This window comes from Lemur catta, chromosome 9 (genome assembly GCF_020740605.2).
Source record: "Lemur catta isolate mLemCat1 chromosome 9, mLemCat1.pri, whole genome shotgun sequence".
NCBI lineage: Eukaryota > Metazoa > Chordata > Mammalia > Primates > Lemuridae > Lemur > Lemur catta.
The window spans coordinates 4705425-4729009 of record NC_059136.1 but is presented as its reverse complement, the minus strand read 5'-3'; the positions used below and the strand labels follow the sequence as shown (position 1 = coordinate 4729009).

At 56.9% G+C, this 23585-nt stretch overlaps 2 protein-coding genes across 5 annotated transcripts; one reads left to right on the top strand and one right to left on the bottom strand.

Annotated features, from left to right (window-relative positions):
• The first annotated feature begins 2175 nt into the window (after nucleotides 1–2175).
• On the top strand, nucleotides 2176–3824 carry HDDC3 (HD domain containing 3). 2 transcript variants are annotated; one of them, XM_045561666.1, is made up of 4 exons: nucleotides 2176–2351; nucleotides 2655–2710; nucleotides 2820–3060; nucleotides 3206–3455. In XM_045561666.1, exons 1-4 carry the CDS (start codon nucleotides 2210–2212, stop codon nucleotides 3337–3339), a joined length of 573 nt encoding a protein of 190 aa, XP_045417622.1. In that variant the 5' UTR covers nucleotides 2176–2209; the 3' UTR covers nucleotides 3340–3455. The 2 variants fall into 2 exon arrangements, with proteins under 2 accessions (XP_045417622.1, XP_045417623.1); XM_045561667.1 differs by having other exon boundaries at nucleotides 2182–2351; nucleotides 3362–3824.
• Nucleotides 3825–6072: 2248 nt separating this feature from the next.
• MAN2A2 (mannosidase alpha class 2A member 2) lies at nucleotides 6073–22378 on the bottom strand. 3 transcript variants are annotated; one of them, XM_045561665.1, is made up of 24 exons: nucleotides 22292–22378; nucleotides 21825–22021; nucleotides 20849–20998; nucleotides 20064–20321; nucleotides 19849–19993; nucleotides 19554–19725; nucleotides 19005–19132; nucleotides 18654–18827; nucleotides 18052–18238; nucleotides 15785–15962; nucleotides 15316–15518; nucleotides 14935–15117; nucleotides 14690–14804; nucleotides 14412–14479; nucleotides 14081–14246; nucleotides 12942–13178; nucleotides 12590–12712; nucleotides 12226–12340; nucleotides 11796–11929; nucleotides 11449–11590; nucleotides 9782–9915; nucleotides 8594–8788; nucleotides 8361–8471; nucleotides 6073–7719 (listed from the first exon to the last, which is right to left on the bottom strand). In XM_045561665.1, the coding sequence occupies exons 3-24, from the start codon at nucleotides 20978–20980 to the stop codon at nucleotides 7567–7569; spliced, it is 3453 nt and encodes a 1150-aa protein (XP_045417621.1). In that variant the 5' UTR covers nucleotides 20981–20998; nucleotides 21825–22021; nucleotides 22292–22378; the 3' UTR covers nucleotides 6073–7566. The 3 variants fall into 3 exon arrangements, with proteins under 3 accessions (XP_045417621.1, XP_045417619.1, XP_045417620.1); XM_045561663.1 differs by having other exon boundaries at nucleotides 8366–8471; XM_045561664.1 differs by lacking the exon at nucleotides 21825–22021 and having other exon boundaries at nucleotides 8366–8471.
• Nucleotides 22379–23585: the final 1207 nt, after the last annotated feature.

Sequence of the window (23585 nt, the reverse complement as noted above, 5' to 3'; positions counted from 1 at the left end):
AGGACCCACTCCCCAGATGTATGCAGGCATGCATACACGCACATTTGCATACAAATTCAGGGGCTCACAGGTACCCTGAAGCTACCCAAGGAGGGATTCAGAATTAAAAGCCCCTATGATAAAGTGTATTATCGACGGAGTACAAGATCTTCTCAATCGTGACATCTCCCCTTACCCCCTCTTCCCCTCCCAACATACACAATGGCTTCCTGTTACCCGCTTTCACAGCTTCCTGAACTTTTCCTTTGTAATTGTTTACAATCATGATTTACGTGATTTTCTGTCTCTTGTCTGTCCCTCCACTAGTGTGTAAACTACAGGCCTCCCACTCCAGAATTTAGGAACACAGCCCCAGATACTGGAAAACCCTGTCAATGTCTCAGTCTGGAGTTCTCACCTGAGGATGGGCGGAGGCGGCAGAGTGGACAGGTTGACTTGGTACAGGGCCTTAAATTCAGCCTGGCGCAGCAAGATCCCAGTGGAGCCTGCAGGTGGCAGCAGTAGGCTTCCTGCGGAGTGTCATCCGAGGACAGAAGAAACCAAGGGTATTGGCAGCCACGGGCATCCCGGGTGGTCTGGCACAAGTGAGGGTGGTGGGCCATGCTGAAGAGAGAGGCAAGGGGGCTGGAGACAAGCAGTAAGGGTCTGCCACTGCCCACTCACCCCTTCTGGAGAGTAAGAGGGATCAACCCCTACCAGAAGTGCAGGCCCCCTTTCTCCTGTCCCCACCAGCTCCTAGTAATAGCTCTTGCCACAGGGAGTGCCCCTCCCCCCGCAGGGGGTAGTGCTGTACCTGAGAAAGGTCGGCTGGGCAAGGGTCCTGCAGCTGAAGAGCAGCAGCAAGTCTGTCAGCCAGGGCCAGCCTTCTCTGGGAGCCCATGAGCTGTCAACTCCACTTCAGCCCTGGTTCTAGGAACTCCAACGTCTCTGTTTCTAAGCCATGACTGCAGACAGTAAGGAAATGGAAGGCAAAGCCACAAGGCCCTTACGCACCATCAATACAAACCTGAAGCTTCTTTGTCATGGGCTTCCAGAGAGAGATGAAAGTGACTGAGTTTCTATCTCCTATTGGAAAATGTAGGGCCTGTGGCTCCAAACTGCCTAAGGTTTTCTGAGCTTAAGGGGAAAAGGCTCAGAGAACTACAGATGACAGAATGAGGGATGAGAGACAAGTGGAGCCACTGGCCTGAAGGACAAGCATTTAGAGCCAGATACGCTTCTCTCTACCTTTCATTAACTTTTCCCCTGAGCTTCATCTGCCCCAGCTATCAGCCAGAACACAAAAGCTCCCTGTCTGATTGGAGTGTATTTAGCAAACAGCCAACCCTATCTCCCAGGGAAACTCTTCAGGGGGTGGGGGACTCCAGGTCTCTCTTACCCCTTACACCTCATAGCTTCCTCCCTAAGACAGGGAATTTCTCCAGAAGGCCCAAGGCCACCAGCCAGCAGAATTATCTAGTGCTTACCCAGGCCTGACAACATCATGCTCCCAGAATGGCAGTGACAACATTCATCACCCCAGGGGCACACAGTAGGTGCCTGGCAACTGAAGCAGGAGACCTTATGGCACAAGAAAACAATGCAAATTTAATTTCAGCATTGAGAACAAAGGCAGTTCGTGCAGAAACATCGTGGCAGCCAGGATGCCTAAATCAGGAAGCAATTAGGGAGGACTCCCAGGGTAGGCTCCAATTTTTCAGAAGGTCAGGCTCTAGGGTCTCCTGGACCCAAAAGTGAGGCTCCTCTGCCCACAGCAACCCGGTCCATCCCTGCAGGGAGAACTATTTTTAGAGCCCTTTGAGAATTTTCATAGCATGGACAGGTTGAAGATTGTCTTTACATGGGCAGAGAGGCCTCTTCTGGGAGAAGCTGTCTCTGACTCTGAGGCTAGGTGAATTACACTTTCTCCACGGACCCATAGTCCCCTGTGCCTTCCCACCCTGGACTCAGCACACTGTGAGGCCACTGCCTTATTTCTTGTCTGTCTGCCCCCTTTCCACAGACGTGGGATCCCAGAGAGCCGGGCTACGTTCTCGTGCCCCCAGCAGAGTACACTGAACCAGGAGCTGCGATGCTGAAGGCAGCTCCCCACACCTGTTGCTCTCTGTGCCCAGGACGTCAGCCCAAGTGCAGCCAGTTGAGTGAGAGTCTCCATAACCCGGGCCTCCCCGGCGCCAGGGGGCGCTACAGACACTCCGTTCCGGCTCCGATGGCCGCGGTTGCCCGCCCCACCCGAGCGATGGGCTCCGAGGCGGCGCAGCTGCTGGAGGCTGCCGACTTCGCGGCTCGCAAGCACCGGCAGCAGCGGCGGAAGGACCCCGAAAGGACCCCCTACATCAACCACCCCATCGGTGGGCGCGCCTGCCGGAGAGCAACCGCCGCGGCGCTTGGGGGATGGGGACCGGGACGGAATCGTGGAGGGCTTGCACCTTAGCACCTGCTTTGTACTAGCTTTGTGCGACATTCCGTCTAAGCCTCACAACTACTCCGGGCAGTAGGCATGATTGTTCCCTTTGTACGGTTGACACCTAAAGAGGGTAAAGGACTTGCCCAAGGTCACCCAGCTAGCGAGGGGCCACTTTTGTCTCTCCAAAACCCACAACACGCCTCCTTGGGGCCCCCTCCCATCTGACTTCCTGCTTTGCCCCCTTCAGGTGTGGCTCGCATCCTGACCCACGAGGCGGGAATCACTGACATTGCGGTGTTGCAGGTAACTTCCCCCTTCTCTGCCAGGAGGCTGGGGCGGGGATCAGGGGCCTCGTTCAGCAGTAGGCACCCTTTGGCTGGCATCTCAGGGCTGAGTGGCAGCCTGTCCCCAGGCGGCCCTGCTCCATGACACGGTGGAGGACACAGACACCACTCTGGATGAGGTGGAGCTGCACTTTGGGGCCCAAGTACGGCGCCTGGTGGAGGAGGTGACAGATGACAAGACTCTGCCCAAGATGGAGAGAAAGCGGCTGCAAGTGGAACAGGCGCCTCACAGCAGCCCGGGGGCTAAACTGGTGAAGCTGGCAGACAAGCTGTACAATCTGAGGGACCTGAATCGCTGCACCCCTGAGGGTATGCTCTCCCACCGGCTCTGAGGGAAAGGGGAGGGGTGTCCCCTTCTGAAGACACAGGTTGGTCAGTTCTGAAAAAGCCTGGGCGTTCTTGTTAATTCCCCAAATTAATCCTACTAGACCATTCTTTGACCTTCTTTCATAAGGTAAAAATACAATAGCTGGACCAAGGGGAAGTTTTCGGCACGGATCATTCCATCAGGAACTCATCTCATGGCCCTGCACCAAGCCCCCAGGAAGTGGGCAAAAGGCAGTGCTGTCCTTGACATCACACGAGTAGGTTTCTGTTCACTCCTATGCAGGATGGTCAGAACATCGAGTCCAGGAATACTTCGAGTGGGCAGCGCAGGTAGTGAAGGGGCTTCAGGGAACAAACCGGCAACTGGAAGAGGCTCTAAAGCATCTGTTCAAGGAACGAGGGCTAGCACTCTGAGAGTGCTTGGAGCCATGGGTGGCATCACTCCAGCCTTGCCCAGGCAGGACAGGATTTTCTGTGCCTTCGGAGCTCTCTCCCTTTTTCCCTTAACCCAGATATCAGAGGCCCAAAACACTGGTGTTTTCTCAGAAGACCACCTGCCAACTAAGATGAGCCCCAAATGTGGGAATCAGATGTACCCCATCCATTTCTATTGCATTCACTGCCTTTCCCCAGTCTTGGGTCTGTTTGCTGTTTTGCATGATTGGATCTCTGGCCCCTCAGGGACTTGGGTTTGTATTAATACTAGTTTCTGAATCATTATAGAAAATAAAAGAATTTTGGGTAAAGGTTTAAGTCGCTGCTGCTCCTTCTCTGGCCTCCTGAATGGGGGACCAGTAGACTGCACGCTTATCTTTCAGCAGAGCAGGGTTCCAATTGTGTGTCCTTGAGTCACCTCCCTCAGGTTGAGAGACTCAATCCCTCCGAGCCTGGTTCCCTTATCAGTGAGATGGGTTGCGCAATTATCAGGGTCAGATTATGCGATGTGCCTGATAGAGCCTGACATACAGGTGCTCGAGAAAGTCAAGAAAGTTGCGATGTCAGGTGCGTTGCAAGAGTGCCACCTGCTTACTGGCAACCCTTGCTGGGCATGCGAGAGCCCTCAGCAGCAACATGACTGGCCCGGTGTGGGACCGCTGTCCCCCATTTCCCTAACCACAGCAGAAACTGATTCTCGCAATCCCTGCTCTGCCCTACCACATTGCGCAGTCCTCCGGTTGCTAAGCGACTGGAACTTCCCGGAAGTGGCCCTGGGGCGGTCCTGCCCTGGGAGCCAGGCGGTAGGCGGAGACTGGGCCGGCTGCTGGACTTTGCTCCGCGTCCGCCCGAGGGTTCCCGGGTAGTGGTTTTTTAGTCGCTCTTGAGAAGCTGAGGCTTCTTAAACCGCCTTGAAAAACGATCATCTGGGGCTTTCACGTTCCATTATTTTCACGTTATCCTTTATAATTGTTCCGATAGCTGAGCGACCGAAGTCTAATGCTTTCCCAGTGAATGGTAGCGTCTGGCCTTTCTCTGACCGCTTAATCACTTTTACTTTCATTTCCATTGTAATGACCTTTCTCTTCACTGCAGGCTCACCTGGACGTGCAGTGGATTTTTGCTTTGGAGGCGTGGTCATAAGGGGAAACACAGACTCTCAAAATCAAATAAAAAAGTTAAGACAAAAGTGATGTTGTGTGTAAGCAACCGTATAAACAATGAGACTAGCCACTAGTGGAAAGATGCCACGCCAACGAGCCACTTGGTCTTGCTCTGTCGCCAGGGCTAGAGTGCAGTGGTGTCATCATAGCTCACTGGAACCTCAAACTCCTGGGGTCAAGCGACCCTCTGGCCTCAGCCTCCCAAAGTGCTAGGATTATAAGCATGAGCCACTGCCTGTAATTTTTTTTTTCATCATAGCTCTCCTTTAACTTGAATTGGAGTCTCGTAGTTTTGATTTGCCTTTCCCTAATGAGTAGTGATGTTGAGCATCTTTTCATGTGGTTACTATTTGTATATCTTCTTGGGAGAAATGTCTGTCCTGCCCATTTTCTAATTGCATTGGGATTTTTGTTGTTATTGAATCAAAGGAGTTCTTCATATATTGTTTTTAACCCTTTATCAGATATATGATTTGTATGTATTTTCCCCCATTTCATGAGTTGCTTTTTCACTCTGTTGTGTCCTGGGATGCACAAAAGATGATTTTGTTGTAGTCTACTTTATATATTTTTTGTTGCCTGTGCTTTTAGTGTCATATGCAAGAAATCATTGCCAAATCCAGTGCCATGAAACTTTCTCTTTTTTTGAAATAGGATCTTGCTCTGTCACCCAGGCTGGAGTGCAGTGGCGTGATCATAGCTAACTGCAGCCTCAAACTTCCAGGCTCAAGTGATCCTCCTGCATCAGTGCAAGTAGCCAGGACTATGGGCACAAACCATCACACCTGGCTAATTTTTACAATTTTTTATAGAGACAGGGTCTTGCCATGTTGCCCAGGCTGGTCTTGAACTCCTGGCCTTAAGCAGTTCTCCCTCCTCAGCCTCCCAAAGTGCTGGGATTACAGGGGTGAGCCACAACACCTGGCCTCAACACTTTTGTGGTAAAATGTTTATCTTTTCCCTTATTATCTTTTAGCTTTCATGTTGTTTAGAAAAGACCTTCCCATACCAGTGGTATAAATATATATTTTCTTGAGTAATTGCGTAGTTTTATTTTTTGTTTTTTTCCCTCCGTAACTAATTTTTGCAGCAACTGTGAGGTAGAGATCTAACTTACTTTAATAGCTAGCTAGTAGTCTCAAAGTACTATTAACTAAATAATCCATCTGTTTCCCCATTTAAAATATTCCTCCTACCACATACTAAACACCTGTGTCCCTGGGTCTGTTTCTGGACTCTCCATTTGTCCCACTGTCTGACCCACGCCAGGTCACACGAGTGCCTCTGCCCCACTGCAGCACCACCCACCTGTCATTCAGAGCTGTCCTAGTATCCTCACACATTCACTCTTCCAAAGGAACTTCAGAACCTGGCAAATTCCAAACAGTAGCCAATCTCACTGGAATTACATTGAATTTATCGGCCAATTTGGGGAGAACCAAAATCCTTACACAGACGTGATGTGTAGTATCACTGGGTGAACTTCCAGAATACTCTGAATAGGTCTTCACTTGATTCTCTTAGAGTTTCAAGGTAGGTGGTTTTATTGTCTACAAACGGCGACAATGCTAATTCTTCCTGGTCTCCCTCATCTACCTCATCGAGGGCTTAGTAGGGCCAGGACGCTGCTAAGTAACAGCTGCCCTTGGCTGCTTTCTGGCTTTAAGGGGAACGCCTGTGGTGTCTGACTCTTCAGAATGCCAATACCTTCATTTCTGAGAGACACCTTTATCTAGATTAGGATGTTTCTTTCTAATCTTAACTTACTTAGAGTTTTAATAAGGGATGGATTTTAAGTTTTACCAAGTGTCTTTCCCGCGCCTGTAGAGACTACCGTGAATGTTTCTCTGTTATTCGAAGCTGCAGTGAGGGCCATGGGCAGCCACGCTGCCTCCTGACGTAGTCTCACATCCCTGCGCCCCGGCCAGGAATCGAGGGTTTCTGTGGAGGGACGGACCAAGGGCCTGGCTGCCAGGCGTGGTGCTGAAAGCCTTCTCCAGCTGCCCGAGCACGTGGGTCTCAGACGATTCACTTTCTTTCTGGGTGGAGGGACTAGGACCAAGCCCCGTGACGGGCAGGAGCTCTTGGGAAGGGTGGTGTATGGAGTAAGGGGCCAGAGAGGGGTCAGGTAGGGCGAAGGACCCCAACGCCCCTGCCACCCTCCTGCAAGTCAACACATAGGCCACATGCCCAGCTTGCCATAGAGGTTTTGATACCTGAAGTGTCCTATGACCTCTGGCCTTGACGGTGTCTAGTGAGTCCTTCCTGCCACCCTGCAGCCCCAAGCCAGGGCACGTAGGCCAGGTGGCACTTACAGTGGAGCCATCACAGAGAGCAGCAAGGCCTTCAGACTACTCGGAGAAGCATGGATTCTTCAACTCCTCCACCCACTGCTAACTCTGGGTCCCCCTCCCTCTCTCCCCAGAGTCACTCTGGTCCTGGTCACACCAGACACGTGGTCTCCACATAACATAGGATTCCCCTAGAGCCAGCTCTCACCACACTGACCCTGTGCTGGGCGGTTACGTGCTTAGCCTCCCTCACCTCTTTGTGAGCCTCGGCGTCTCCTGCGTCCCCTTTGGGAAAAGGACGGGTGCTTGAGCCTGTGCCCCACTGGCGGCCACTTACAACCGGCAGCTGAGCCTGGCACCGCCTGCTCTGACCAAGGGCCTTCCCTCCCTGACCTCACTGCCCCATTTACCCGCCACTGGGCTTGTGGGTTGCCCCAAACACAGAAGCAGCAATGAACAGAAGATGAGGGCACAGCCCAGTCTGTCACAGTTCTGGGAGGCAGATCAGGACAGGATACCCCGTGCGGATCGTCCAACCCCATCGTAACGGTGAGCGGCGGTCTCTGTGCATGAACTTTCTTGTCAGGCCATGAGAAGCCCTAGCCCAAGCGGAGGCGAAAGGTGGCGATCTCCATGGGCCCCACGTAGACATCGGTGCCGTTGGAGGGCGAGGCCAGCGGGTACAGTAACGTCAGGGAGGTGGGCTGCAGGAACGCCACGTCCAGGCCATGGAAAAGGCTCCCCAGGGCCACCTGTGGAGAGGAGAGAGGGTGCAAGTTGTACTGGGTGCTGAGACACAAAGTAAAATGCAGCTCTTCATCTACGCAAGTTGTCACCTCTTTAAGGACCCGACAGAAGCCTCGGCCCTCTCAGCAGCGACACGCCGTCTCACCCCTCTGCATTTGTGTCTAGTCTCGGCCTACTGAGCTCTGCTCAACCCCAAAAAGCCTGTCCACGGATCCCAGACTAGGACCCGTGTCAATGAGCTGCGAGCTCTTTGCGAACAAGGACCACGTCTTGGTTCACCTTGGAACCACGGGAGCCCAGCACCAGGTCTGGCACGCGACAGCGTTTGTCAGTGTCGCTGGAATGCCGCACGCAGCCTACGGAGTACTGGCGTGAAGATTTTCAGTTTTTTCTTTCTGCTATTTCCTACTTTGCTTGATATGGGTCCCTATTCAGGGAACGAAAGTTCTCAAGCTGTGCCACGCTTTGTCTGGAACTTCCCCCTACTGGGGCTCAGCATCTTTGAAAACACATGTCAACAGCCTCCTCCCTTTCTCCCCAGAAAGCCTGGGAGGGACACTTCCTTCTCCCTCCTGTTGCCCAAGCGCAGGCCAGGCTCGCCAAGCTCTCGCCCCTCTCATGGGGCCCCGTGCTTGGGCCTGCTCACCTTGCCTTGGCTCGTGGTGCAGTTGAAGCCCAAGTTCTTGGCCTCGAGGCCGCAGTCGAAACCCTTGCGGTGCAAGATGAGTGCGGTCTCTGCCGAGGGCAAGGTGTCATCCTGGATGACAGACACCAGGACATCAGTGCAAAGGGCAGTGGAGGGCTGGAGCCCCTCAGAGCTCAGAGCAGTGTGGGGACAGGGCGGAGCGTGCCCGAGGCAGAGCTGAGGCGAGCACTCACCTCGGCCTGGAGCGAGCGCAGGTTGAGCAGGTGGAAGTCACAGGGCAGCGAGGACGCCAGAGGATGAAAGGAGCGCAGGCTGGGGCCTGGGGGCTGCTGCCTGGCTACGGGCAGGGCCAGCGCCGGGGTGTTCAGGTGCACGGAGGTCAGGTGGCTGAGGAGGGACGGGTAGCTGACGGAGCGGCCGTCTTGGACCTGCAAGAGTGGCCCAAGGTGTCGGTGAGGGAGCCGGGCCGGCCTGGGGGGTGAGGGTGAGGCGGGACAGAAGCACATCAGGCCGGTTCCTTTGCAAAGAGTTTTCCTGGGGTGTCTGGACACAAGGGGGTGCCTGGCTCCAGGCACTGTTCCCCCAACCCTTCCCACCTTGCCCAACTCAAAAAGGGGCTATTTCACTAAGCCATTTCTTCTCTATTTTTTGTTTTTCTGCTTGCATAACGCTATCACAAGCAACACACTCCCACCAGCCTCGCCTCCCACCACAGGGAGGGGTCACCGTGCAGGGAGGACGGCAGACAGACGTGGGCTTCACCACGGGGCACTGCCTCTGATGGAGAAAGTGCCCCGAGCCATCCTGTGGTTTCAAGCATGACACCGCAGCCCCAGTGCCAGCCTGGCTCTTAGGCCCAGCGGTGCTGTGGCTCTGCCGGCTGCGGGCGATCCTCACATCCCTCTCAGCCCCCACTATCTATTTGAGGAACGAGTGACTGAGCCACAGACCCAGGAGAGCAGCAGGCTACCATCACAGGCTCCGAGGGCAGTGACAGCTAGCTCACGCTAGTCACCACTCCCACTGCTGACCCTCACCTCTGAGTTACTGCTCTTGCTGCTGGAAAAGATCAAGCCCCTACACGTGGCTGCCAGTTTGGAGAAAAAGTCACAAGATGAGCGGGGTTGGACTGGAGGGTTAGAAAATGCCCGGGCCAGAGGCAGGCGGAGGAGGGCAGCACGGAGGAAGGTGGGGGATGAACAGGAGGGGCACAGGTGACAGGGTGCTGCTGGGGGAGGGAGGCGCCAGGCTGCAGGAGATGGGTCTGCAAACGCCACACTGTCGCCCATCCCCAAACTAAGCCCTGCTCTCTCCATCCCTTGCTCACCTCCAGCCACGCTCAAGTCTTAGGCTGGAACCCCCAGGGACACTCACAGGGACTAGCGTGACCTGGCTCCCTGGACATCGGGCCTAGAACCTACCTCGCTGCCCACGGCTCGCCGTTCCAGCAGCAGGCGGAAACGGTTGCAGGTCCTCTTGTTGTCCTTGAGCCCTTGGCCAAGGCCCCGGTTGTCATCCTGCATCAGTCGCCGGTCCAAGATCACCTCCAGCTGGCCTGAAGAGGTGCACCGTGAGCCCCGGCCTGCCACCCCAGCCCCCAGCAGGCACTGACCTTTGGAAGGAGAAGCCCAACCAGGCCCTGAGGGACAAGCCCAGAGAGATGGGCAAGAAGCTGAGTCACTGGGGTGGGAAAGGAAAGACGTCACAGGATCCCAGAGCTGGAAAGTTGCTGCGTGAAGGGTGGCCCCGCGCCCTTATGATACAAATGAGGAAAGGAGAGGCCCAGAGGGGCAGGCCGACCCTGGCAGTTCACCACCCACGCTCTGGCGCTCGGGAGTGGGGACCGGGCCCAGGTGCCCAGGCAGGAAACTGTACCGACACTGACTATGGAAAACTAAATGAACGAGCAAACGAAACACCGAAATCAGCAGCCATCGGTGTTGCTGCGGACTCCCTAATCAGAGGCAGGTTTCCACCGGTTATTTTACCACGATGCAAACACATGCTCTCCCTGTTCTCACGGGGCAGCCAGAGCACCCCAGCAGGCCAGACTGCAGCTCCGGCTGCCTCGTCTCTGCAGAGCAGGGCTGCGGCGAGGACACCTGTTGCCAGGTGGCAAGGCAGGCAGACACCCGTTAGGTGGCATCTGGGCTCGCCCTGGGGAAAAGACGTGGCAGATGACCGCCTCTGCTTTCTTGTTGAGACTGTGGGGGGGGCGGGGCCGGCTGCACAGCTGGCAGATGTTGGGATAAGGATTTTCCCAGCACCTTTTCTGCAGGCTCTCCGGGGGCCACACGCCGGATGCCCTACTCTCCCTTTCCCTTCCCCAGCCCTCACTCTGACTTCTGCAGTGGCTGTATTTTTACCCTGAGCAACCACAGGAAGATATCCCAAACCCTAACATGGATCCCTGGCTCCAGGGTCACAAGGTGGACGGGCTGCTCCTGGCAGGGCCACACCCTCCTGTCTCTGCAGCGAGTCAGGCCCCCACACCAGCCACCAGGCCACACGCACAGCCTTGACCAGACTCTGTCAGCTCAGCTCTTCACAAAGGCTGTGTCCCACGGACAGAGGATCTCAAGCCTCAGAGGCCACCAAGCCCACAAGGCTCATTCTGTCCTGAGGATATGGAAGCCACCTGGGGCTGCCCCGCTGGCCAGGTCCGACCCCAGGCCAGTGCTCCTTACGCCCTTGTTTTGTCACCCTCTCTTTTAATGACCATTATTAGGAAAACCATATAAATTTTTCTGCATTCCTAAATATGTCATTATAACATTGAGTGTACTTTCAAACTGTCCCTACTCTCATCCCTGCCAGGCGAGGGGGTCGCACACCTTAGCTGAGAATCAGCATTCAGCACCCTGATGCTTCCTGAGAGGATCCGCCAGGACACTCACCACCCAGCTGCCTCCACTGGGGCCAGGATGGCAGCGGCTGCCACCTCCTGCTGTGCCCGTGTGACCGAGGGAGCCGGCAATGGCTTGCCCCTTCTCCCAGTGTGGGGACGACGCAGGCAGGACAGAGGCAGGGGTGGGGCAGGCTTCTCTCCCTGCCTCACACCCTCTCGGCAGAGCTGCTCTCCACTCACCGTCTCTGAGGCTGGAGACGCCCAGGGCCTGGGCAGTGTGCAGCGTGAGGCGCCTCCGTGTGTCCTGGATGTAGGCCATGGCTGGCATGGGGTAGAAGTTGGCTTGCAGGGGCAGCTTCTTCAGATACCGCCGGGGCTGCACCTGGGGGGCAAGGCCAGCAGGTCAAGGGCACGTGGGTGCCACTTGGGCGCCAAGGGGTCCCCCTCCTGAAGGAGTCCCTGATCGCTCTTGCCTCCGATTCCTCTTTTTCGTCAGGGCAGACCACCCCAGTGCCCTTGGCGGAGGCAAACAACATAGCCCGAGTTCTGCTCTGTGGGGTCTCCAGGGCCCCGGCCCCAGGGATCACCTGAAAGCCATTGAGGTCTGTGAAGAAGGTGCCCTGGCTGTCGATGTCTGTGTAGATGCGCAAGGCCAGCTCCTTGTTGACATAGTCCCGGATGTCCACCAGGGATGACATGTCCAGAGACAGCCCCTCCACCCCTGGGCACAGGGACAAAGCAGGGGGCACAGTGAGGTGTGAAAACAAGCCACAGCCGGAGGGACCGGGCGGGAGAACTCGGAGCCGGGCTGAGGGGAGGCTTCGCCCACCCTCCTGGGCATCTCCCAGGGCATTTTTGCACGACCCTTTCTCCAGGATAATTAAGCCTCCCTGTCTGAAATGACACACGTGCTGAGAACAGACGTACACACACAGAGAAGGGGGGCAAAGGAAGAATGTGTCACAGCCTGTGGAGCCCACACCTCCTGTCGGACCCCTCCTCATCCGCAGGGCTCACCTGGCAGGTTATAAAGCCGGACCACCTGGTGAACGTGCTCGTAGTACGCAACGACCTCCGAGAAGAAAGGGCCTTCAGTGACACGCAGCACGGGGGGCTCCTTGGGGACGTAGGGCTGGGGAAAGAGTAGGTGGCTGCTGCTGAACCCACGGCAACAGAGCCACGCACAGAGGTGCCAGCCCAGGCTTGAGCAAGAGAAGTTCTCATTCCCAGCAAGCTCTGGCCCCAGGGCAGGGGCCCAGCCCCTTCCAGAGGCCGCCGAGGCAGGCAGGCAGCTGGACAAAGGCCCATGCTCCCTCCCTCGCCTTCTCTGTGGTGAGACCTCCCAGGGCCTTCCGGGTCTTCCAAGGTGCCTTTAGGGTACCTTGGCCTCGCCATCAGGCAGGAAGAGGTAGGCTCCACTCTTGTCTTTGGATGTGCGGGTACCATAGACGAGGAACTCCATGTCCACCCGCTGCTCCTGCTCCTCGTCCACCCTTCGGATGCTCTGCCAAGAAACACAGCCCTGACCCCTGGCCCCATACCAGCATGTCAGGCCTGCCTCCTGGGAGGGCGCGGACTAACTTCCCCAAGGAGCCACGCCCGGCTTCCCCATGCCGTCAGTTTCGAGCCCAGATGGCCCACACCCGGTCAGTCAGGTGGCAGCACGCTCACAGCGGGGAGGCAGCTCTGCCCCACCCCACCGACACACCCCTGCTCTGGCCCCTGGCCTTTACCTTGAGGAGCCCAGTAAGGCCTGAGAACCAGACCTGCATGTATCGGTTGCTGAGGGCGAAGTCGCTGGTGCCAGAGTCAATGACGCGGAGAGGAAATGCTTCGTGCCTGCTGACAGACAGCCGCCGGCCGTGCAGATAGATGCGCACGGACGAGGGCAGCGTGCGGGGCCCATCCAGGCCCAGGTGCAGCTGCAGCACACCCAGGCCCAGGGCCGGCAGGCGGATGGGCACAGACACCTGCGGGCACAGGAGGGGTGAGGAGGCAGGTGGCATGCGTGGGCTTCAGTTCCAGATGCAGGCCTGGGATTCTGGTGCTGGGGCACTCACTTACTGACATAGGGCCTGAGCAAGTCCCTGCAGCCCCTGGGGCCTCTGTCCCCTCCTGACAGTGGGGGTGGGATTACTTGCCCCTTCGTCCTCATCAGACTTGTGAGTCTCAAATGATATTTGAAAAACTGGCCGGGCACAGTGGCTCACGCCTGCAACCCTAGCACTCTGGAGGCCAAGGCGGGAGGATCGTTCGAGCTCAGGAGTTCGAGACCAGCCCGAGCAAGAGAGAGACCCCGTCTCTACTAAAAAATAGAAAAATTAGCTGGATGTGGTGATGTGTGCCTGTAGTCCCAGATACTTGGGAGGCTGAGGCAGGAGGATCACTTGAGCCCAGGAGTTTGAGGCTGCAGTGAGCTACGATGATGCCACTGCACTCTACCCAGGGTGACAGAGTGAGAGTCTGTCTCAAAAAAAAAAAACAAAGAAAAGAAAAGAAAAGGAAATGAAACGTTACTCCCCCCACCTTTCATTAAAAAAAAGAAAAAAAAAGAAAAACTACGAAGTGGTAACCACACATAAAGCTTTCAATAAATGATGAATGAATGAACGACAAGGCATCATAACTGCTATTTTTCCTACTATCATTACCAGACCAACCTTCCCCTTGCTCTCAAGGACATACTCAAATCCCAAGAGTGACTGTCCTCTGGGCACCCCCTCTCCCCAAGACACCCGCCCTCGCCTGGGGAGTGAGCAGGGCCACAGGCAGGAGGGTGGGAAGCTGGGCTGGGAGGGCAAAGTGAAGTCCTGGGGCCAAAGATGGGCACAGAGGGCCAAGGCCAGGCCCACCCGCCGAGCCTTCGCCTCACCTGGTAGACATCGGGGACCACATCGGTGGCAGAGCTCCAGTGTGCACTGATCTGCACAGCCAAAGGCTGACCGTCCTCCGAAAGGACACGCACGCGGGGTGAGTTGACCAGCAGGGACACCACGCTGAGCCGCTCCTGTTCCAGCGGGTTGAATAGCACCACAAACCTATGCATAGAAGCTGGGCTGACCCAGGAGGCCGCTGCTCCGGGGCGGGGGAAGCAGGTACAGCAGCCAGGGCACGAGTCCTGCCATGTTCCAGCAAGTGGGGGCAGGAGGGGCTAAAAGCCAGGGAGTGCTTTGCCTCTCTGCGCCAGGCCTGGCCCGGCTCACCTGGGTGAGGAATCCAGCTGGATCACCGTGCGCTCCGGCAGGGCATCGTGACTTAAGCGGGTGTCATCCTGGAATCAAGTGGGCAGGAAGGGAAGAGTCACCATGGGGCTCAGCCTTCTCCCCACCCCCACCTGTCCTGGACGTGGCCATCAGCTGCCCTGGGCACAGGACTCACCCCGGGTGCAGGGGGTGCGAGGAGCAGCACCCTCATTCTACGGCTGTTGGGATGGGACCTGCACATGCCAGGGGGTCCCCCTAGGCAGGGCCGGGGGCCTCACCGTTTGGAGGAAGGGCGCCTCGGGATCAAAGTGGTAGGCTTCCTTGTCCCCCAGCACCAGGTAGTGAGCTGCATTAATGATGACCTGCTTCAGGCTGACAAGTGAGCGCAGAAGCCTGAGTGGGGCAGGGAGGACGGGGGAGATGAGCACGGGGGCCTGCCACAGGCCTGCCCGCTGACCACCCGCCACGTCCTTTCTTTGGGCAGTAGGGGGCTGTGGAGCTGATGGGGAGAGGAGGCCCCCACCTGACCCCGTAGTCCATCACCACGGCCTCCTTGGCGGTGCCAGTGATGGCGTCATGGTGCTGGAAGAGCCCCAGGGTGCGCCGAGCTTCCGTCAGGAGGGTGAAGTCAGACAGCGGGTACTGCCCGGCCAGTCCAGCGCGGCGGGCGTGAGCCACAGCCAGGCTATACAGAACCTCTGCCCCCCTGCCCGGAGAGAGCAGTCAGCTCCTGCCCCGCCGCTCCCCAGGGCCCAGCCATGTTCTGCAAGTGCCACTCTCCTTCCCACCACGGCTCTGGCCGCCTTGGCCTCCCTGCCATCTGCTCCCCTTTGAGCCAGTCCAGCCCCCTTAAACCCCAGAGGCTGACTCTGCCCCCTCTGCTGGAAGGCGGGTGGGATCTCACCGCAGGTGGGCTTCCAGGACTCGGTCTAAGCTCTTGTAGAAAGGCCGGGAAGTGTAGTAGCCCGTCCAGTAATGATCCTCCCGGTCCGCGTAGGAGAAGAAATCCCCGTTCAGCACAGGAAACCCTGGAGGCCGGGCCCCTGGCTCCACCCCCGTCCTCTTGTACAGAGCGTCAAAATAGTCAGACAGGGTGCCAAACTGGGCCTGTGGGAACCCCAACAACCCACTCCCATCAGTTCCAGAACCTTCTGGAGATCCTGGCCACTGGTGCTGCAGCTGGGGCAGGGGCGGGCACTGTACATCCCACCCTTCTGGACCTAGCGGAGAAGCGGGGGAGCCCGGGAATGAATTCTGACACGACAGGGAGTCTTGTCCAAGAGCTGGAAGGAAGCTCTGCTTTGGAGCTGGGAACAAGAGCAGGATGGGCTGGGCTGCAGCACCGTGGAGGCCCCGGCAGGAGCCCCTCACACCTGCACGTGGAGGTCAGGCCTGCTGTTGAAGAAGTCAAAGAGCCGCTGGTAGTTGAAGAACTGGGCATCCCACTCCTGGGGCTTGTCATACCGGAAGTCATCGCCAAGCGGCACCAGGAGGACATTGCTTCGGAACAGCCGGGACTTCTTCCGGTACTGGTCCAGGAGCAGGGCTGCCCTGGGGCAGGAAAAGACACGGGCCACCATGAAGTCCCAGTGATAAAAGGTCACCAAGCCCTACCACTCCAAGAGTCAACCCCTGAAACCCCCGTATTGAGGAGTTGTTCAGCCTGCAGGGGAGCCTCCCGCGATAGGAAACCTGGCCCCAGAAGAACCCAGCATTCTCTACACAGTGCTGACAACCAGAGTTCTTCCTTATGCTAGGCTGTGACCAATAGCTTCCATTCCCTGACCCCGCTTCTGCTCTTTGACACACGGAACAAACCAGTCCTCTTCCCCATGATCATCCTTAGACACATCAAGGATGTGCTCTTGTTCCCCTGTGCTTTCTCCTCCTCCATCTATTTGGTCCCTACATGACAATTTAGAATCTGCTCGCCGGCGGTTCTGTGGTCAGTGTCCTTCAGTCAGGGGCCCAGCACTAGATACAGGGGGGTCCAGGGCAGGCCAACCCCCCAAGAGGGAAGACAGAACTGCATCCCCTTGGGGGGCCGGCACCGCCATGGGAGCAGTGTGCATGTGCACAGACACCTGTGGCAGCCCCGCTGTCACTCCACGGTGTATCTGCCACTCGCCCTGTTTTCTGAGCATGTGGCTCAGCAAGGTGTCTTCTATTACCCTGAACTTTCATACTCGGTTTTCTGAAGCTAAGGGAAGAAGCCTGCATTTATATCTAAGAAATCTCACGTGGTTAGATTTGATCCACATCCCAACCCATCGGGATCTTCTGGGATCGTGGTTCTGACACTCCAGCGTCATTTTGCCCACCAGTTACTGGCGCTGCACAGCGCCGAAGAGCCTGGACTCCAGAGCCACGTGACGCCAGCACCAGCTCTGCATGTACTAGCTCGGTGGCCTTGGGCATGTAACTTAACCTTTCTGAGCTCAGCTTCTGGTAGAATGAGGATGGCATCAGTATGTGCCCATATAATGTTATTAGAATTAAAATGAAATGAACGAATATTTGTCAAGCACTTAGAATAGTGCCTGGCACATAATGGGAACTATATGTATATAAACATAAGCTATTTTCTTTTTCATTCAAATTATTGGCAAAATCAACAGAAAAACAGAGCACCATGGCATGTCATTAGAAGCCCCTTCCTGTCTTTAGACCAACCCATTAATCGGCATGTGACGATCACCACAGGGCAGTCACTAATCTTCTTAACTGCACTGGCCCAGCTTATACTTTTCTGCTGTGTTCTCAGGAGAGGACTCTTTCCCTAATTCAATACCACTTTCCCTAATTCGCCTGTCTCGTAAGCCTTTCAAAAGAGAAAATAAACTTATTTGTCATGGCCTGTTCTCCGTAAGCCTAGGCTAGCCTCACTCATCACAGCTGCTGCTTTCAGAACAATCATGCCTGAATAGCCTAGATTCTTGCCTGGAATCAGCATTTAGATTTCTGGAAACAAAAGACCACTTTCTTTCCCTTTTGGTCACATGTTTCACCTCTTGGACATCATGGAAATCAGAGCATGGCAACCGAAAACCAGTTCAACTTGTTCTGTCTGAGGCTCTGGCTCAACTGCTATTTACTCCTACCCAGCACTTTCCCGGGGGCAGATTTCAGCAAGAGTGACATCTTTAGGAGTCCCTGACGATTCTCTCAGAGGCTGGAGGCTGTCTGGTGGGACCAAAGGTGGATCTGAATGGGGTTCCAGGCCCACTGGACGCCAAGGATTCCGGCCGACTTACAGCCAGGTCAGAACACCTGAGCTAAGTGAAGGCACATTCAGTCTCACATTTGCAAGAAACTATTCCTAATCTGAGAATCATTCGCTTCTGAGTTAGTCAACTGGCCCTGGCAATCTGTCAGGGCATCGGAAAACATACTCATTTGGGAAAATAAAAGCATTCAGGGAATGGTGGTTGCTTAGAGTCATTCCAGGTTTTCAAGGAGACTTAGTAAGGAGCCACCATTGCAGCTGCTACAGGCCTGAACTCACCACCTGAGCCCACCCTCCATTTGCCAAACGTGGCCTGCATCACGCAGCCTCCACGTGGCAGGCCCAGACCAGAGGCCAGGCCCTCTGTGGAGCAAGATCGCAACACCACGTCCAGCCCAGGCTGGCAGCAGCTACCTCTCTGCCACGTTGGCCTCTGTGATGGCCCGGGGGGGCACCTTCCAAGGGCAGTTGATGCGCCCACCAGGCAGGCGTTTGAAATCAAACTGGCAGCAGATCTTGGGATCTGGACCACAGGTGTGAGGGACGTCATAGCTGTAGAAGGGCATCATGTGGCAGAAGATGTCTGTGCTGGAGTCCGGGTCTGCAGAAGACACACCACATGGTCAGCCTCCAGCAGGCAGCCCCTGGAGCTGGGCATGGGGACATCAAGACCTGCTCGGGCCAAGGCAGCCCTGATGGGTGGCGAGGCTGTGGCTGGACTCAAGGCTGAAGAGGACGTGCAGCCCAGGGGCAGCATACAGGGGGCTCTGGAGCCCACAGCTGCTTCAGGGGGGTGCACACAGACCACGCTGAGGCCCCCAGCACAGACAGCAGGCCCTCCAATGCCAGAGGTCAATGTGATCCTCCCCTAACCTGAGGGCGAGACCACTCCTGGCAGTCCGCGCCAGCGCTCGTGGGCCTGCTCTGAAGGACAGTGAGGGTCCTGTTTCTGATATCCCTGCTCTTCCCCAGGGAAGACTACACTGCTGTGACCCCGCTACCCTACCTGGCCTTACCCCATGTCTGCCTCCACATGAACTCCAGGCTGTGGGTGGCAGCAAAGTGCTTCTTGATGGCATAGTGCACCCTCTGAATCAGCATGCTGGTCAAGTTGGCACGACGGAGCAGGTAAGGCATGGTGGAGCTGTATCCAAAGGGGTCCACTGCCCAGCCAGAACGTGGGGTTGCACCTGGGCAGGGCACAGGAACCAGAGAGGCCCTGAACGCTTCAGCAGGCCGTGGACAGATGCTGCCACACCAGCCCCACACTGGTTGCTTAGCCTAGAAAACAACCACTCCCTGCCAGTCCCTGTGCCTTACAGCATCCTGCCATGGCACTCCGGGCCTACACCGGGGCCTGCACTTACCAAGATTTCTCTCCAACCACTGGTGTCCTTCGATGAGCTGGTCAATCAATGCAAAGTAGTGGGAGTTGGCCTCATCTGGCATCACCCAGCCTCCTGTCGCAATCTCCAGCTGCCCGTTTCCCACCAGCCTGTGGTTAAGGACTCACACTCAGCATGGGGCAGGAACTCTTTCCCCAGTCCTGACCACCAGAAGATGTCAGGGCCAGTGTGCACTGGCCTCACTGAGCCAGTCCACCCGAACCCAGGACCGAGAAAACACACATCGCCCTCCTCTCCCGGCCCTGCTGTCTTGGGCCCTCCACCTGTGCCTCTAGGGGGGAGGCCCCATGCCTTCTCTTTGCTTACGCTCATACAACTGTGATTTCTCCTAACTCCTGCAACCTTCAAATCAGTTCTTGCCTTCTCCCCCTCCGCCGTCACTCCTCATCTCTGCCGTGGTTCCCTGTGCCTCTTCCTGCCACCCTGGCACCCACTGCTTGAGGCAGGACCTGCCCACACAGCCTCAGGCTCAGACGACAGCCCTCCCATGCCTCCCCGACTGACACTGGCCTTCGGACTGCTGCTCTCTTTTGGGCATTGATGTTGTCCCACCACTTGGCGAAGAAGGAGACTTCTGCCCAGAGGAAGCGCCGCCGCGGGTCCTCCTGCAGCTTGGACACCATGCTGTTGAGGATGTGCTGGGTCTGCTCTGTGTAGTACTTATCAAAGGTCTTGATCCAGCCTGGGGAGCCAACGTAGGGTCCCCTGAGGATACCACCATTTTCTTCAACGGTCCCTCCCTTATGCTGGCCATCAGAAAGCCCACTCCACACCCCAGCTCCCAGGGGGTCTACAGGACCCTCACCTGGGTCATTGTGAGAGTGGGGTACCACAAACACCTGCAGGTCTTCGGCATCCCAGTCGTGTGGGCCATAGGAGATGTCAAAGCCTTGCCTCCACACGCCGCCATCCACATTGTCAAACGGCAACTCCTCTGACACGGTGAGCATCTGCCAGGCAGGAATGCAGCTCAGCGCCCCATCTACAGCCGCGTAGGTCCCTGCCAGCTCTGACTCTTACCTGCAGCTCTGGCTTCTGGCCGCGGCCCCCCAAAGCAAACTGGCAGTCCTGAGGGGAGATGGAGAAGAAGCTAGGCCGGGGCTCTGGTGGCACGACCCAGGAGCCATTTACCATGTAGTAGGGCAGCAGGGCAGGTGGGCCCTCTGCGTTAGCTGTCAGCTCCAGCACAGAGTCTTTGATGTGGCTGATAATCTCATGGTTCTCCTCCAACAGCTGCTCCAGCTGCTCAATGCGGTTCTGCAGCACAGAAATTTGGCTCTGCCAAAAAACCAGAAAGCTGTCACCCACAGCTCCTTATGCCACAGGGAGGGTCTCTGTTTAGGGTCCCCCACCTAGGCCTGACTATGATCATTCCCTCCTCAGTCGAAGGCAGATCATGAGTCTACAGGCACAAACGGTGCTGGGCAGGTAAGGGGAGATGTGCACATCACCACTGAGGACGGTAATCCGCTCTCTGGCTCATGGATGGCAAAGATTTCATCTCACATACCTACTCTCAACCACCGAGCTTGCCTGCCTGGAGCACTGTGCTGAGGATTGCATCAGGGCATAATGGGAAAGAATGCTGCAATCAATTAGCAATGTCTGCCAAGAACTCAGGAGGACAGAGCAGCGATACACATTGCCATTTTTCCTTCCTTCTTGCCCTCACTGTTTTTAGCTTTGGGTTTCCATAAAACCTGCCAATTGGGAAGGATTGTTCCTATCCTGCGCTGACAGGACTCTCCAGCCGGGGTTATAACCTGAGCCCAGATACAGGAAATTAGCAACCAGGCATGACTCACCCGGGGGAAGTTCCCACCATTCTGGTGTCGGGTGGGATCATGCTGCACTCGGTCCAGCATAAGGTAGAGTGAGAAGACTGCCACACAGAAGATGGCAGCCCCACATACGGTCACTTGCTTTTTCAGCTTCATACTGGCCTCCACACACACCTGGAAGGAAGGACAGCATCTGTAGCTCCAGCATGCAAGATCCCTTTGGCGGTCTTTCCACCAAATGCCCCAGTGCGTTCCTGAGGGCTGCTCCCAAGGAAGACCTATTTGCCTGACTCCAATAAAAAGCAAACTTCTAAGCATCAAATCCCAATATTAGCTGTGGCTCCTGACCCAACCTTGATTTTATTGTCTTGGCCAAGACTCATGGCTAGGTCTTTGCCTGGTCCTGGTAGCAGCTCTGCCCCTAGGGTAGAGATGATGCTCCCCCTTAACTGATGCTACCCCCCCCAAAAAAGTGGGGCTGGGGATAACAGAGCCCCACCTCTGACTCCAGAGTTCACCAACACAACCTCCTGACTAGGAGCAGCTCCCTGCCTACAGGAAGTGCCTGTTCAGGCTCCTTGGCTCTGTGTGTCTTTCAGATAAATCAAAGGCCGCTATTTTGTTTGATTTAAAGGTACAGGCAGAGGCGAAAGAGACTGACAAGAAAGCCTTTCTCCCTGCCCTGTTGGGTCAGACTGGTGCTCACATAAAACAGTGCCTGGCACAGATTCTCTTTCAGTAAGAAACACAGAATGAATTTCCTTTTTATAACAAGAAGAAAAAAGATACTATGTTTCTAACATAAAGCGAGTCCTACATTCTCTCCCTGTTAGTACACTGATTCCCGCAGCGGAAACTTCCAGCTGCGGTTTGTAGTGCATTGAGGGATCCCTGAGAAGCCTGCGGTGACACTGAAGGTCCCCCGGGCAGGGAGAGGCAGGGCACAGCTGCTCGGTCGTGGGGCAACTTCAGAAGACCGGCGCCCGCGGGCCCCGCTCACCTGCCGGCAGGGGACCAGCGCTAGCCGATGCGCCCGAGGGCAGGACCGCGCTCCGGAGTCTGCTCCTCCGGCCCTGGGGCCCCGAAGCTTTGTCGCCTCTGCGCTGTGCCCTACTTAGCGCGATCTGATTCGGCCCAGGAGCCTCCGGGCAATATTTTTAGCCCTTGGAGATTGGGTCCAGGCCAAAGTGGGGAGAGCTGGGGAGAGAGAGTTGGACCTCACGGGAGGGTAGGCACCTGCGCCGGGTCTTCGGCCGCCTGTCCGCCGGCCCAACCCCCATCCCCGCTCCCCCGACTCCGCCGGCCCTGGGGACGGTAACTACGGCGGCCGGTCCCAGCCGCCGGCCCCCTCCAGCGCCCCCCACCCAAGGCCCCCTCTGACCCGCAGCGCCGCTCGCGCTCCTGCCGCCCAAGCCCGACCCGGGCCGGGCAGCCGGAGCCCTCCCCAGCGCCCGCCAGGTCCGTTACCGTGAGCGGCCGGCCTCAGCGCCGCTCCGGGCCCGCCGGCCGAGCTGCCGTCTCGCATGCCCGGGGGCGACGGCCCGCGCGCAGGTCGCGACGCAGGCGACAGCGGGCGCCCGCCCACCCGTCGCCCCCGGCTCCGCGCGCCGCCGCCGCGCTCTCGCCGGGCCAGCCAGCCGGCGCGCTCCACTGCGCCCGCCCCGCGCGCTCCTCCGGCCTCTCCCGGCCGCCCGGCCGAGCAGCGTGCGGGGCGGAGACAGCCGCGCCGCGCCCCCGCGCCGCCGGGCCCCGCCGCCGCCTGCGAGCGCCCGCGGAGATGGCGAGAGCTGGGCCGCCGCGGCCCGCCCGGCCGGGCCTCCCCGCGCCCGCTCCGGCCCCCGCCCGCGCGGCCGGGCCGCAGACCCCGGAGCCGGCAGTTGGGCCGCAGGGCGCAGCCGCGGGCCGGGCCCTGGCGCGCTGCGGGGCCTCCGGGAGGGGCGCGCAACTTGATTTCTTCCGAGTCCGCTGGAGCGAGCGCGTCATCAAACAGCGGCCGGTCGCCGGCGCAGCGGCTCTCGCATGTCACCCTTGCACGCTCGGAGGCCGAGCCGGGAGGATCGCTCGAGGTCAGGAGTTCGAGACCAGCCTGAGCAAGAGCGAGACCCCGTCTCTACTAAAAATAGAAAGAAATTACATGGACAACTAAAAATCTATATAGAAAAAAATTAGCCGGGCATGGTGGTGCGTGCCTGTAGTCCCAGCTACTCGGGAGGCTGAGGCAGGAGGATCGCTTGAGCCCAGGAGTTTGAGGTTGCTGAGAGCTAGGCTGACGCCACGGCACTCACTCTAGCCCGGGCAACAGAACGAGACTCTGTCTCAAAAAACAAACAAACAAACCAACCCAGCGTCGGGTACGTTCCTCGGCCTCTACACCAGCCCCACAGCGGGGTCGAAGCCTCGCCCGGCGTAGCTGTGTGCAGTTAACGCGTCTCTGCAAAGGATGAGCCCTCACTCTGCTCTGTTTCCGGCCACCCAGGGAATAAGACTACACTTTTCTTGGTGGTTCTCCTTTTACTGGGCATCTAGGTTGTTTATAATCTTGCGGCAAACAAACGATGCTGCATTGGACATCTCCATGAACTCCCCATTTGTCTTCTTTTGCAATCGTTACCTGATGCGGTCTGAATGTGTACCCCCAAAATTCATTGACTTCTCAAGTGATATTAGGTGGTGTGCCTTTGGGAAGTGATTGGATTAGAAGGGCAGAGCCCTCATGAATGGGATTAGTGCCCTCAAAAATAACCACAGTCAGCCCCTTCCA